Genomic DNA, 16461 nt, shown 5'->3' on the forward strand with positions numbered 1-16461 from the left:
TCCATAATATCTGCATTAATCGTGGAATGATAGCGTGATTCACGATATTCCTAAACAAAAAAAGAAACTCGATCTTCTATTGTGTTATTGACTGAACGTTTGTTTATTCCATGTGGAACTCTGTGTTGTTCTTTGTTTATGTGTAACTCTGTGTTGTTGTTTTTGTCGCACTGCTTTGCTTTATCTTGGCCAGGTCGCAGTTGTAAATGACAACTTGTTCTCAACTGGCCACCTGGTTAAATAAAGGTAAAATAAAGCTAAAATAATAATACATAAAAATGTCAGAGCAGTATAGACCTAGTCTGTTCATTATATACATCTACATGATGTATTGTTACACCATGTAGGAGCAGTATAGACCTAATCTGTTCATTATATACATCTACATGATGTATTGTTACACCATGTAGGAGCAGTATAGACCTAGTCTGTTCATTATATACATCTACATGATGTATTGTTACACCATGTAGGATCAGTATAGACCTAGTCTGTTCATTATATACATCTACATGATGTATTGTTACACCAACAAAATGAAGGAAAATTATATTATTTTATAGTAACACAAAACGCGGAGAAAGAGATTTAGTTTAACACGTAATTCTCAAAAGGTCTGAATTATTGCTACCCATGTTGATTTGTGCCCAATTTACAATTTCTTTGTTGATGTGTCTTGCTGGAAGATTCACTTATGGCCAAGTTTCAGCCTCCTAGCAGAGAGGTAACCAGGTTTTGGGCTAAAATATCCTGGTAGTGGGTAAAGTTTATTTATTTATTTTATACAGTAATTTTTGCTCATCTTTATCAAGGGTATTAATAACTAGGTGCTTATTTTGACATCTAGTTATTTGACTGAATCAGAAATACAGATGTGGAGTCGATGTAGAGTTTGTTTTAAATTCTCATAAACAAATCTGAACTAATCAAACAACACTTGTTGCTCTTTGTACGTGTTAATAATAATATTATTATTTAATGGAGAGAGAAAAAAGGTTTCGCTAAACTGCTTTATAATATTATAATTACATGAAGAATAAAAAAAGTTTTCCCTCCTCAACTGCGTTTCCTCCCTCCAGACAGCAGATGGCGATATGTGTCTTTCAGGCGATGTTTCTAGTGTGACGTGTAATCTAGTGGACGGAACGCTTCTTCAACAACTGCAGCCACCTCGGTAGCTCGCTAGCTTACAAAGTCGGAACAATCAAGTTCTTTATACGATTTCGTGGTTTAATTGCCACTCTGATTTAAACATACTTATGTGGAAACAACTAGCTACCCCATTTAATGTAATATTTACGTTGTAAGTCAACTAGCTGGCTGGTTAAGTTAGCACTAGTCTAGTCGCTAATGCTAACTAGCTATTATCCCCGACCATGAGTTCACTAAGTTACTCTCCTCCTGCTAAAGAAGAGGTCTGCTGGATGGAGAAAGAAGCTCTGGTGAAAGAGGAGGAGGAAGAGGAGGCTGTTACAATACAAAAACAAGTAGAGGGTGAGACTGTTACAGTGAAAGAAGAAGAGAAAGACGTTACGGAGAAAGACGCCTTCAAAGTGAAAGAGGAGGAGGATGCAGTTTTTGGAGTGGAGGATGAAGTGAAAGAAGATGAAGACGTTTTTGGAATGAAGGATGAAGAGGGGGAGATTACTGTCACATTAGAGGAGGACGAAGAAGAGAAGACTGGAGAACTAATTAACACTAGTAAATACAGTGAGTACTATCTAATAAAACAGGGACATTGATCTGATTAACACCAGTAAGTACAGTGAGTACTATCTAATAAAACAGGGACACAAGCCATTTTCAAGTCTTGCCATAGACTTTCAAGACGATTTAAGTCCAAACTGCAACTAGGTCACTCAGGAACATTCAATGTCATCTTGGTAAGCTCCTCCAGTGTAGATTTGGCCTTGTGGTTTAGGTTATTGTCATGTTAGTACAGTTTTCTGCATTCAGATCTCTGAAATGCTCTCTACCTATGTAACATTTAGTGTCTCCTTATGTTACGCTGGGAAAAGAGTTTTCATGGGCACAGAAATCCTAATTCATTTCAGAGTTTGCTAAATCCATTGGTTCTAACTGAGAGTCACCTTAATTTTATTGACAACACCCAAATGGATACTGTCATTAATGTGGTTCTTCAATAATTACACATAATACTTAATACTGTAGCTGTTTAGTTAGTCACATGTTCAACTATCATCAGCTGATCCAGGAAATCATTTTCTGAATGACAGTCACATGACAAACATCACGACATGCAACAACAACCAAAGTGCTTCTTCATTCATTACTCTGGTAAAGACAGTTATGCCGTGCTCCATGTTGGATCCAACATCCCTAACAAATTTATGTTTATAATGTGTTATTGTCTACTTGATTTATAGTAGGGTCTCGTTAGTCTGTTTGGACTCAGAGATACTTAGCTCATAATGTGTAGAGAACTGTTCCTTGATGGATAGGCTATTGTACAACACACAGAGCTATTTTCCTTTATTCAGGACATTTAGAATGATAACACATTACAGAGTAGCCTAGTGAGATTATTCACAAAATTATCTGGTGATCAGGTTATGAAATGTCATGACAAAGACATTTTAGTTTCCATGTTTCACCTGAAATATTAAATTATTTATAGTCCTAGGTCTATGTTGTTGTTAGGTGAAGTTATGGGTCCTACAGTAGGTCTATGTTATTGTTAGGTGAAGTTATGGGTCCTACAGTAGGTCTATGTTGTTGTTAGGTGAAGTTATGGGTCCTACAGTAAGTATACTTTGTTAGATGAAGTTATGGGCCAATTTGGGTACACATAGTTTGCAAACGCTCATTGACAGACTGGTAGCAAAGTTAGCCAAAGAGCATTTTACTGGTTAAAGTGTTTTTTTTTAAAGTGTAAAGCAGTTGATTTGCGACAACACATTATATTAAGCAGGACATTCAAAGGAGCCTTTCAATTATAATCCAAAAGTAATGTGAAATGTACTCATAAGCAACCTGGAAATGGCAGCTATTTTTGCTGGCAGCCTGTAAGTTTCCCCACTGTGGGGAATTAGTGAATAGACAACAGAGCTTCATGTTTCCTTGAGTAGTGTAACCGATGTGAAATGGCTAGTTAGTTAGCGGTGGTGCGCGCTAATAGCGTTTCAATCGGGTGACGTCACTCGCTCTGCGACCTGAAGTAGTTGTTCCCCTTGCTCTGCAAGGGCGGCTGCTTTTGTGGCGCGATGGGTAACGATGCTTCGTGGGTGTCAGTTGTTGATGTGTGCAGAGGGTCCCTGGTTCAAGCCCAGGTTGGGGCGAGGAGAGGGACGGAAGCTATACTGTTACATGTGGCACTCCTGATCTTTCTCTGTAATATTCAGAAGACCTTGTGAAAAACCAAAATCTTTTCTCACCATTTTTGATATACTACATCCATAACTAGTGGTTTCCTCATTACCAGATATACTACATCCATAACTAGTGGTTTCATCATTACCAGATATACTACATCCATAACTAGTGGTTTCCTCATTACCAGATATACTACATCCATAACTAGTGGTTTCATCATTACCAGATATACTACATCCATAACTAGTGGTTTCCTCATTACCAGATATACTACATCCATAACTAGTGGTTTCCTCATTACCAGATATATTACATCCATAACTAGTGGTTTCCTCATTACCAGATATATTACATCCATAACTAGTGGTTTCCTCATTACCAGATATACTACATCCATAACTAGTGGTTTCCTCATTACCAGATATACTACATCCATAACTAGTGGTTTCCTCATTACCAGATATACTACATCCATAACTAGTGGTTTCCTCATTACCAGATATACTACATCCATAACTAGTGGTTTCCTCATTACCAGATATACTACATCCATAACTAGTGGTTTCCTCATTACCAGATATACTACATCCATAACTAGTGGTTTCCTCATTACCAGATATACTACATCCATAACTAGTGGTTTCCTCATTACCAGATATATTACATCCATAACTAGTGGTTTCCTCATTACCAGATATACTACATCCATAACTAGTGGTTTCCTCATTACTAGATATACTACGTCCATAACTAGTGGTTTCCTCATTACCAGATATACTACATCCATAACTAGTGGTTTCCTCATTACCAGATATACTACATCCATAACTAGTGGTTTCCTCATTACCAGATATACTACATCCATAACTAGTGGTTTCCTCATTACCAGATATACTACATCCATAACTACTGGTTTCCTCATTACCAGATATACTACATCCATAACTAGCGGTTTCCTCATTACCAGATATACTACATCCATAACTAGCGGTTTCCTCATTACCAGATATACTACATCCATAACTAGCGGTTTCCTCATTACCAGATATACTACATCCATAGCTAGTGGTTTCCTCATTAACAGATATACTACATCCATAACTAGTGGTTTCCTCATTAGCAGATATACTACATCCATAACTAGTGGTTTCCTCATTACCAGATATACTACATCCATAACTAGTGGTTTCCTCATTACCAGATATACTACATCCATAACTATCGGTTTCCTCATTACCAGATATACTACATCCATAACTAGTGGTTTCCTCATTACCAGATATACTACATCCATAACTAGTGGTTTCCTTGTTAGCAGATATACTACATCCATAACTAGTGGTTTCCTCATTAGCAGATATACTACATCCATAACTAGTGGTTTCCTCATTAGCAGATATACTACATCCATAACTAGTGGTTTCATCATGACCAGATATACTACATCCATAACTATCGGTTTCCTAATTAGCAGATATACTACATCCATAACTAGTGGTTTCCTCATTACCAGATATACTACGTCCATAACTAGTGGTTTCCTCATTACCAGATATACTACATCCATAACTAGCGGTTTCCTCATTAGCTTGTAGGTGTTTCTACAACCAGATACAGTGCCTTGCGAAAGTATTCACCCCCTTGGCATTTTTCCTATTTTGTTGCATTACAACCTGTAATTTAAATGGATTTTTATTTGGATTTCATGTAATGGACATACACAAAATAGTCCAAATTGGTGAAGTGAAATGAAAAACAAACTTGTTTAATAAAATTCAAAACAATAAAAAAACTAAAAGTGGTGCGTGCATATGTATTCACCCCCTTTGCTATGAAGCCCCTAAATAAGATCTGGTGTAACCAATTATCTTCAGAAGTCACATAATTAGTTAAATAAAGTTCACCTGTGTGCAATCTAAGTGTCACATGATCTGTCACATGATCTCAGTGTATATATACACCTGTTCTGAAAGGGCCCAGAGTCTGCAACACCACTAAGCAAGGGGCACCACCAAGCAAGCGGCACTATGAAGACCAAGGAGCTCTAGCTTTATGGAAGAGTGGCCAAAAAAAAACTTTTAGGGACAGGCGTTCTGCTAGCGGAATGCCTCACCAATATCCAATGGTAGATAGAGCGTGGCGCGAAATACAAATACCTCAAAAATGTTATAACTTCAATTTCTCAAACATATGACTATTTTACACCATTTTAAAGACAAGTCTCTCGTTAATCTAACCACATTGTCCGATTTCAAAAAGGCTTTACAGCGAAAGCGAAACATTAGATTATGTCAGGAGAGTACCCTGCCAAAATAATCACACAGCCATTTTCAAAGCAAGCATATATGTCACAAAAACCAAAACCACAGCTAAATGCAGCACTAACCTTTGATGATCTTCATCAGATGACACTCCTAGGACATTATGTTACACAATACATGCATGTTTTGTTCAATCAAGTTCATATTTATATCAAAAAACAGCTTTTTACATTAGCATGTGATGTTCAGAACTAGCATACCCACCGCAAACTTCTAGTGAATTTACTAAATTACTCATGATAAACGTTCACAACCATTTTTTAAAGATATATAGATACAGAACTCCTTTATGCAATCACGGTGTCAGATTTTAAAATAGCTTTTCGGCGAAAGCACATTTTGCAATATTCTGAGTAGATAGCTCGGCCATCACAGGCTAGCTAATTTGACACCCACCAAGTTTGGTGCTCACTAAACTCAGAATTACTATAAGAAAAATTCGATTACCTTTGCTGTTCTTCGTCAGAATGCACTCCCAGGACTTCTACTTCAATAACAAATGTTGTTTTGGTTCCAAATAATCCATAGTTATATTCAAATAGCTTCGTTTTGTTCGTGCGTTGAGGTCACTATCCGAAGGGTGACGCGTGAGCGCATTTCGTGACAAAAAATGTCAAATATTCCTTTACCGTACTTCGAAGCATGTCAAACGCTGTTTAAAATCTATTTTTATGCTATTTTTCTCGTAAAATAGCGATAATATTCCAACCGGGCAACGTTGTATTCATTCAAAGGCTGAAAGAAAAAAATGGAGTCGTCTCGTGGACGTGCATCTCCAGTGTCACTGTTCCCAGCCTGACCACTAACAAATACTCCTGCTGTTCTTCGCCCAGAGACTGCAGACACCCCATTACACTTTCTGGCGCCTTCTGAGAGCCAATGGAAGCCTTAGAAAATGTCACGTTACAGCACAGATGCTGTATTTTCGATAGAGATGCTACAGAAGGACAATAAATTGTCAGACAGGGCACTTCCTGTATGGAATCTTCTCAAGTTTTGGCCAGCCATATGAGTTCTGTTATACTCACAGACACCATTCAAACAGTTTTAGAAACTTTAGAGTGTTTTCTATCCAAATCTACTAATTATACGCATATTCTAGTTTCTGGGCAGGAGTAGTAACCAGATTAAATCGGGTATGTTTTTTTGTCCTGCTGTGAAGATACTGCCCCCTATCCCAAATAGGTTAAAGAAGAAAATAAGCAAACACGTTTGGTGTTCGCCAAAAGGCATGTGGGAGACTACCCAAATATATGGTCAGATGAAATGAAAATTTTGCTTTTTGTCCATCAAGGAAAATGCTATGTCTGGCGCAAACCCAACACCTCTCATCACCCCGAGAACACCATCCCCACAGTGAAGCATGGTGGGGGCAGCATCATGCTGTAGGGATGTTTTTCATCTGCAGGGACTGGGAAACTGGTCAGAATTGAAGGTATGATGGGTGGCGCTAAATACAGGGAAATTCTTGAGGGAAACCTGTTTCAGTCTTCCAGAGATTTGAGACTGGGACGAAGGTTCACCTTCCAGCAGGACAATGACCCTAAGCATACTGCTAAAGCAACACTCGTGTGGTTTAAGGGGAAATATTTAAATGTCTTGGAATGGCCTGGTCAAAGCCCAGACCTCAATCTAGTTGAGAATCTGTGTTATGACTTAAAGATTAACCTGTTGGGGGTAGGGGGCAGTATTTGCACGGCCGGATAAAAAACGTACCCGATTTAATCTGGTTATTACTACTGTCCAGAAACTAGAATATGCATATAATTTTTGGCTTTGGATAGAAAACACCCTAAAGTTTCTAAAACTGTTTGAATGGTGTCTGTGAGTATAACAGAACTCATATGGCAGGCAAAATCCTGAGAAGATTCCTTACAGGAAGTGACCTGTCTGACAAGTTCTTGTTCTTCTTGGCTCTCTTTAATGAAAACTGAGGATCTTTGCTGTAACGTGACACTTCCTACGGCTCCCATAGGCTCTCAGAAGGTGGGAAAAAGCTGAATGATGTAATTCCAGCCACTGGCTGAAAAACATTAGCGCTTTTGGTAAGTGCTCTATCAGAGGACATTGGGACTGAGGCGCGTGCACGAGTCGACCCCATGTTTTTATTTTCTCTCTCTTTGAACGTAAACACGCTTTCCCGGTCGGAATATTATCGCTTTTTTACGAGAAAAATGGCATAAAAATTGATTTTAAACAGCGGTTGACATGCTTCGAAGTACGGTAATGGAATATTTTGAATTTTTTTTGTCACGAAATGCGTCGTGCGCGTCACCCTTCTTTACCATTCGGATAGTGTCTTGAACGCACGAACAAAACAGAGGATATTTGAACATAACTATGGATTATTTTGAACCAAACCAACATTTGTTATTGAAGTAGAAGTCCTGGGAGTGCATTCTGACGAAGAACAGCAAAGGTAATAACATTTTTCTTATAGTAAATCTGACTTTGGTGAGGGCTAAACCTAGTGGGTGTCTAAATAGCTAGCCCTGTGATGCCGGGCTATCTACTTAGAATATTGCAAAATGTGCTTTCACCGAAAAACTATTTTAAAATCAGACATAGCGAGTGCATAGAGGAGTTCTGTATCTATAATTCTTAAAATAATTATGTTTTTTGTGAACGTTTATCGTGAGTAATTTAGTAAATTCACCGGAAGTTTGCGGGGGGTATGCTAGTTCTGAACGTCACATGCTAATGTAAAAAGCTGGTTTTTGATATAAATATGAACTTGATTGAACAAAACATACATGTATTGTATAACATAATGTCCTAGGGTTGTCATCTGATGAAGATCATCAAAGGTTAGTGCTGCATTTAGCTGTGGTTTGGGTTTATGTGACATTATATGCTAGCTTGAAAAATGGGTGTCTGATTATTTCTGGCTGGTTACTCTGCTGACATAATCTAATGTTTTGCTTTCGTTGTAAAGCCTTTTTGAAATCGGACAGTGTGGTTAGATTAACGAGAGTCTTGTCTTTAAAATGGTGTAAAATAGTCATATGTTTGAGAAATTGAAGCAATAGCATTTCTAAGGTATTTGAAAAACGCGCCACGGGATTCAACTGGCTGTTGAGTAGGTGGGACGATTTCGTCCCGCCGACCCTAGAGAGGTTAATGTACACCAGCTGAACCCATCAAACTTGAAGGAGCTGAAGCAGTTTTGAATGGGCAAAAATCCCAGTGGCTAGATGTGCCAAGCTTATAGAGACATACCCCAAGAGACTTGCAGCTGTAATTGCTGCAAAAGGTGGCTCTACAAAGTATTGACTTTGGGGGGGTGAATAGTTATGCACGCTCAAGTTTTCTGGTTTTTTGTCTTATTGTTTGTTTCACAATAAAAAATATTTTGCATCTTCAAAGTGGTAGGCATGATCTGTAAATCAAATGATACAAACCCCCCAAAAATCTATTTTAATTCCAGGTTGTAAGGCAACAAAGTTGGAAAAATGCCAAGGGGGTGAATACTTTTGCAAGCCACTGTATACTACATCCATAACTAGTGATTTCCTCATTAGCATGGAGGAGTTTCTGCAACTAAATTGTGTGTGCATCGCCCTTGTGCGGCAATTTTAGCAAACACAGAAAGGGACCTATGTTGGTGACCAAAAGTTGCCCGGCACACTGCTTAGGGGTTCAGTAACTGTAAAAACGTATTTCTAGCCTACAATCATCGATGTTACTAATGATGTGAAAACAAGACAAAATATTGTTGCTCACTTGACTGTCGTAATATAATTGTAACATTCATTACAGACGTCAATTGTTGTACAACATCATGGCTATGCTGTTGGCATCACCTTTTATAGTGGATTTCTGCTGTTGTGGGCCTTTAACCATCTGTCTGACTTTGTTGTTCACACAGGAGAGAGAAGTGACTATCGAGGATCCTCTGGGGAGCCTCAACAAGCTCATGATGCTGATGAGGCAAATAAAAGTCTCTCCAGATCTAAACACCTCAAGAAACACCAGCAGAGACCCACAAGGAAGAAAACTCACCGCTGCTCTGACTGTGGGAAGAGTTTTGTTTCTTCAGGACATTTAAAATCACACCAGAGAACACACACGGGAGAGAAACCTTATAGCTGTGCTCAATGTGGGAAGAGATGCACTCAGTCAACAGACCTTAAAAAACATGAGAGAATACATACAGGAGAGAAACCTTTTAGCTGCTCTGACTGTGGAAAGAGTTTTGTTTTTTCAGGACAGTTAAAATCGCACCAGAGAACACACACGGGAGAGAAACCTTATAGCTGTGCTGAATGTGGGAAAAGATTCACTCAGTCAACAGACCTTAAAAAACATGAGAGAATACATACAGGAGAGAAACCTTATAGCTGCTCTGACTGTGGACAGAGTTTTGTTTTTTCAGGACAGTTAAGATTACACCAGAGAACACACACGGGAGAGAATCCTTATAGATGTGCTCAATGTGGGAGGAGTTTTACTCAGTCAAGCAGCTTGATAGTACACCAGAGAACACACACAGGAGAGAAACCTCATAGCTGTGATCAATGTGGGAAGAGTTTTGTTTCATCTAGCACTCTGACTACACACCAGAGAACACACACGGGAGAGAAACCTTATAGCTGTAATCAATGTGGGAAGAGTTTTTCTCAGCCAAACGGCCTGATAGTTCACCGGCGAGTACACACAGGAGAGAAACCTCATAGTTGTGATCAATGTGACAAGAGATACTCTGATAAAAGATCTCTGATTAAACATCAGAAAATACATGAAGGAGTTGTTTCATGATATCAATGAATTAATGTCACAATGTAGAATGTCAATTTAAATGCATCACTCTAAAATGTAACTGACTGTCTTCTGCAGGTTGTCTTCTAATCAGTGAGTTAAATTATATCTCCCATCTCCATGATTTAAAAAAAAGTTGTGTTATTTTCAACCGCACATACAACCTGATTTCCCCACTAAATGATATATCAGTGATTTATTGTGATTCATGCAGCCAACTGACAATTTTTGGGTACAATTATAATGACATTGTTGCCCTGCTTTTAGAATATCAGGGTTAATTGATTAACTTTATATGTGTACGTTGTATTGACCTGCTCCCTTATAAGTGAATAAAGATTTAGTTTAAGAATAACTCTGACTTGTGTGATAAGTTTGTCTCCTCAATTGATATTAAAGAAATTAACCACCACATTTGAAAAAAAACTGCCCTGTCCTGAAAATTCGGGGGGGGGTTCTTCCCAATATGAGAGGAGTTGCTAAATTTATTGAATAAACCTTTTTCCATAAAGTCAGAGTGAAACCCACCTTCTAACAAGTTCTTTGAAGAAGAACCTTTTGGGCATGTTTTTCATTGACCAAGAACTCTACGGTTCTTAGGGGATCTGAGAACAACTCCAGTTGAACCCTTCATTTTTAGAGTGTAGTCGGCTCTATTTACTCTGTGATTCAAACATGCTGATTACGATCAAGTCAGCTGCTGCTGCTCCAATACAGTATGAGGTGAGACGGTGAACTGATGTTGAACTGGGCAGTCAATCAATCATTCTGTACTATGAGTCTATCAAATCAAATTGTATTAGTCACATGCGCCGAATACAACAGGTGTAGACCTTACAGTGAAATGCTTACTTACAAGCCCCTAACCAACAATGCAGTTTTAAAAAGTACAAATAAGAATAAGAAATAAAAGGAACAAGAATGAAAGAGCAGAAGTTAAATAACAATAGCTAGACTATATACAGGGGGTACCGGTACAGAGTCATTGTGCAGGGGCACTGGTTAGTCGAGGTAACTCAGGTAATATGTACATGTAGGTAGAGTTATTAAAGTGACTATGCATAGATGATAACAGAGAGTGGGGGGGGGGGCTTCCTCTGACACCGCCTATTATAGAGGTCCTGGATGGCAGGAAGCTTGGCTCCAGTGATGTACTGCGCTGTACGCATTCCCCCCTGTAGTGCCATGCGGTTGGAGTAAGAGCAGTTGCAATACCAGGCAGGGATTTAACCAGTCAGGATGCTCTCGATGGTGCAGCTGTAGAACCTTTTGAGGATCTGAGGACCCATGCTAAATCTTTTCAGTCTCCTGAGGGGGAATAGGTTTTGTCGTGCCCTCTTCACGATTGTCTTAGTGTGCTTGGACCATGATAGTGTCATGACGTTGCCCCCTTTGGGTAAAGCGAACACAGTTGACCCCCCTCCCCCTGCACCAGGCCTTTTCTATGCACCATCCCCCGACCTCTATACTTCTGACACCAGGCTCTGTAAGAGCAGTCGTAAATTCCTATGAGGAGATTCTCTCCTCATGGCCACAGTATAGAGACAGAGTGGGTTTCATAGAGAACAAAGGAGTTCTTCCACCTCACAGAACTGGAGAACCGAACGACATTTATGTTCTGGAGAAGGTATAAAAGATCGGTGAAGAATCCAGCTACGAACTGGTCCGTTTGGTACAATTTTGTGAAACTCATGAGAGACAATACTGCAACATTACCATAATCATGTTTATAGAAGAGTCTCAGGTATGAGACTTACATCTAATGGTTGTATAAAATGGATGAATAAGGATGAAGCTATTTGTAAAATTGTGTAATGTGATTTTGGACTGTTTAATGAAGAGAACTCCAATTCCCTTTGGAGTTTAACTAAATCAGAGGACCGCCCATGAACACAGACAGGACCCGGCGTCATGAGACAGCCTTTTTCTGCTCTTCTGAATAAAACCCCCACCTAGGTTTTCTATCACCAGACCGAGCTTACCTCAATTACGAGATGGCTAAAGGTTGGAGACCAGCTTACCTCGATAACGAGAGGGCCAAGGTTTGACCATGCATTTCTCTTGATGAACTTTTAACGTGGTTAAACTCTTAGACTAATGATACCGACAGAATAAGAACAAGTCTTTGATATTAATTACTAGTCTGCAGCTAGGAATTCGGTATCATTGAACCCGAAGACCGACAACCGCCGAAACAGCTATTCTATAATGACATGAATGAATGTTACTCTGAACTATCCATTCTAACCACGACAGAGAGCGAGAGAGGGCGGACAAACTCTCCAACAGAAACTAACTTTTCAACAGAGATCCCGATGACACACTGAGCGTAAATATATATATTGATTGCAATTACTCCCGAATGAGTGAGCGTTCATGTGCAAAGGATTAGCATTTCAATTGTTATAATTATCAACACTCCCCATTCCCCTTTCATTTCTTTGTAACCATTGTTTGTTTGTTATGCATTTCTGTGAATTACTTAGTTAGTAAATAAATGATTTTAAGACAATTGATGTATGGATGACTCATAGTGAAGACTGGGTTCGTGCAGATAACCAACAATTTACGACGTTTGGAATGAGACTGACGCGAGGTAAAGAATACGTAATTAATCAGAAGACTAATTGATCAGATATTAAAATATCTGAAAGTTATATTAGGAAAATTATAACTTTGTAATCTGAATATTTTCCTTGGTGCCCCAAATTCCTAGTTAATTACAGTTACATGATTAATCAGGTTAATCGCGTAATAATAATTACAGAGAGTTATTTGATAAATATGTCTTCAGTTTTAATGATGCCAAAGACACGACAATAGTTTGTTAGTGATGTGGACACCAGGGAACTTGAAGCTCTCAACCTGCCCCACTACAGCCCCGTCAATAAGAATGGGGGCGTGCTCTGTCTTCCTTTTCCTGTAGTCCACAATCATCTCCTTTGTCTTGATCACTTTGAGGGAGAGGTTGTTTTCCTGGCACCACACGGCCAGGTCTCTGACCTCCTCCCTATAGGCTGTCTCATCGTTGTTGGTGATCAGGCTTACCACTGTTGTGGCATCGGCAAACTTAATGATGGTGTTGGAGTCGTGCCTGGCCGTGCAGTCATGAGTGAACAGGGAGTACAGGAGGGGGCTGAGCACGCACCCCTGAGGGGCCCCTGTGTTGAGGATCAGCGTGGCGGATGTGTTGTTACCTACCCTTAAAAAACATGAGCTGGCTCACACCCAGAAAAATAGTTTGTGTAGGTGCTGACTAACGGCAAATAAACTATAAACTATCAAAATAAAGAAAGTCGCACATTCCATGTATAAACTCCCAGCAATTGAATGGGTATTTACCAACGTTTCGGCATCACTGTGCCTTCCTCAGGGTGATGTCATGAATACTTGAACCAGGTTATGTAGACAAACAGTGCAATTAGTGTAACCAATGACAATAGTGAGGGCTGTGTCATAATGATTAAGTTAATTAAAATGAATTAGTGAAACTGTTAAATAGTATATGACATATTAAATATTTTACTGTATTGTTATCATATAGAAACATCATGGAATATTGTACATCATAGTAAATATATTACTCTATTGTTATCATATAGAAACATCATGGAATATTGTACATTATATTAGCATCAACATACATTATTGTTTCATTCAATTTCACATAATAAGAATATTTAATATTTTCAAGTTCAGAAGTCAGAACCCATCACCTGCTATGTAAAAGAGACAGAAGAATGCACAATGGTCAATGCTATCTGGGATCCTTGGGACATCCCTACCCTAAACCCTAACCTTACCCCCTACCTTAACCATTTTAAATGTCAACTTCAACAGGCTAGGGACGTTCCAAGGATGTATCTCTACCTGAAAATACATGATCTAAGTGATTGATAGTTGGTATTCAGCGGTCATAAAGCCTTATTTACTTTAATGAACTACTAAAATAGTGATTTTGTCAGACAGCAGCTCTACACTTTATTGACTGACTGATCCATTCATCCTTCCATCCCTCCTCAGCCTTCCTCTCCTCTGAAGACCCAGTGAGGGTGGAGCTCAGTCAGAGAGCTGTTGAGGGACTGGTTAGGAAGAACACTTCTACAGCCAGAGAGGTGAGAGGTCACACGTGGTTTAGATGGTAAATATTTATGTCCCCTTAGTGGTTCATCACGTCAGCAAAAGGGAATATGTTCCATCATCTATGTTTATTTACATTAGTACAAATTGTCCACTGATATTGGTGTAATTTCTCACCCCTTTTGGCTGTATGAAAGTTAATTTCCCCTCAGGCACACATTTGTTCTTTGATATTATGAAGGTCATTTGTGTATAATGTACTTTTCCTCACATCTCTTTACATTGCTTATGCATATTCAGTGGCCTGACTGCGTCCAGACTATGTTAAAGGACCATCCTGGTAGATCTGAACCTAATGCAGCTTGGAGTGATCAGATGACAGAAGTCACATTTAGGTGCCAGGTGTAACTGAGGCCGTAGATGCTCCATATCCATTACTTTGAGTGTTTTATATAATATGACTAAATGTGTTTCTTTCTGTGTTGCAGGGGCAGTCAAGAAATGGAACAGCAAGGCAACAGAACATGACATAAGCAGTGCTGTGGGAGACCACCTCAAGCCCCTGGTATAGCCGGGGGTGGTGTTTACCACTCCACCACACCTTCAGCAGGCTGGAAAAGTGGGATTGATCTGTTTGATCCATTTGTTAGTTTCAGTTTCCAGTAGTTGAACCCTTTAACATATTGTTGATTTATACATTTTTCATCTTCAACAAATGGACTGGGTTGGTTGAAAAGTGATACTAAACTTACATACCATAGTGGAAGATACACTGAATTTCATACTAAGATGGACCAAGATATGTGTTGCTTTTACACAGATTTGTTCATTGGTTTAGCAAGAGTCTGTTGATTGGTCAGTCATTGGATTAATTTGTTTTGCAATAAGTTCAAATCAAATCAAGCTTTACTTATACAGCACATTTCAGACATGGATGCAACACAATGGCTTCACATGAAAAAGAATATTTAGTACACAACAAACATACAATGATAAAAAACACAACACACTGACAGACTAATGAGCAAGGAAAATCAATTGATTAAAATATTAGGAATAGGATGCAATATCCAACCCATAAAATATAAGCTTGTTTGTTGCTACGTTCTCCAGCAAGAAAACCAAAAATGTCCCTCAAACAGAAGAGGGATCTAACAACAACAAACAAAACAGGTGTGGTTTTAGGAGGGGTTCTGATAGACACTATGGGGGTGTCCACTGAAAGTTGACTAGTAACAACAACTGGGACCTAAAAGACACCCACCATGAGACCCACTAAATCTGCCCAAGAAGAGACAAACAAAAGAAAAACCCACACCAAACTTAAAGACAGGAAGCAAACCAAAAAGGTGGAGCAACTAAAGGTGTTGACTCTCCACATCTATCAAGCCAACTGGAGCACTGGGCCAGACACTCTTAAATAGAACCTGGACCAGCTCAGGTGAAACACCTTCCCACTAATGAGATGGACAAGCCAGCACAGGTGTAACACATACTGACTAACGAGGTGACACCAATCAGTGCTAACGAGCTACACGTGCTAACGAGCTAGACGTGCTAAAATCCAAACCTCAAAACATAAATGGAAAAACCAAAGCCTGTAACACCTTCCCCCTTAAGACAACAAATATATCCTATATTTTTGTTGGACAAGTTTGCTCACCACCAACAGAAAACAACTTCCATTTCACATAATCATCTACAAAGCTTCACCTTCACCAATATAAACATGGTGTCTACTGGCTTTCAACAATTAAAAACAAGAAAAAAAACTTGTAATACTCACTAGCTTCTAGAACTCTTGTCCCCTTGGAATGAGCCCAAACAAAACTAATCTCCAATACAGGAAAAACGTGCGGTCAAAACTCAAATCTTTTTGACTGCCCACCCTTGAGACAATCAGCAACCAAGTTGTCCTTACCACGGACATGACTGATTTCAAGAGGAAACTCCTGCAATATCCGTAGTA

At 39.1% G+C, this 16461-nt stretch overlaps 1 protein-coding gene across 1 annotated transcript; it reads left to right on the top strand.

The window, feature by feature from the left end:
* The first annotated feature begins 1600 nt into the window (after positions 1 to 1600).
* LOC106592762 (gastrula zinc finger protein XlCGF17.1-like) lies at positions 1601 to 10767 on the top strand. Its single transcript, XM_014184087.2, has 2 exons — positions 1601 to 1710; positions 9523 to 10767. The coding sequence occupies exons 1-2, from the start codon at positions 1623 to 1625 to the stop codon at positions 10410 to 10412; spliced, it is 978 nt and encodes a 325-aa protein (XP_014039562.2). The 5' UTR covers positions 1601 to 1622; the 3' UTR covers positions 10413 to 10767.
* The last annotated feature ends 5694 nt before the right edge of the window (positions 10768 to 16461 follow it).

Source organism: Salmo salar, chromosome ssa02 (assembly GCF_905237065.1).
Source record: "Salmo salar chromosome ssa02, Ssal_v3.1, whole genome shotgun sequence".
Classification (NCBI taxonomy): Eukaryota; Metazoa; Chordata; class Actinopteri; order Salmoniformes; family Salmonidae; genus Salmo; species Salmo salar.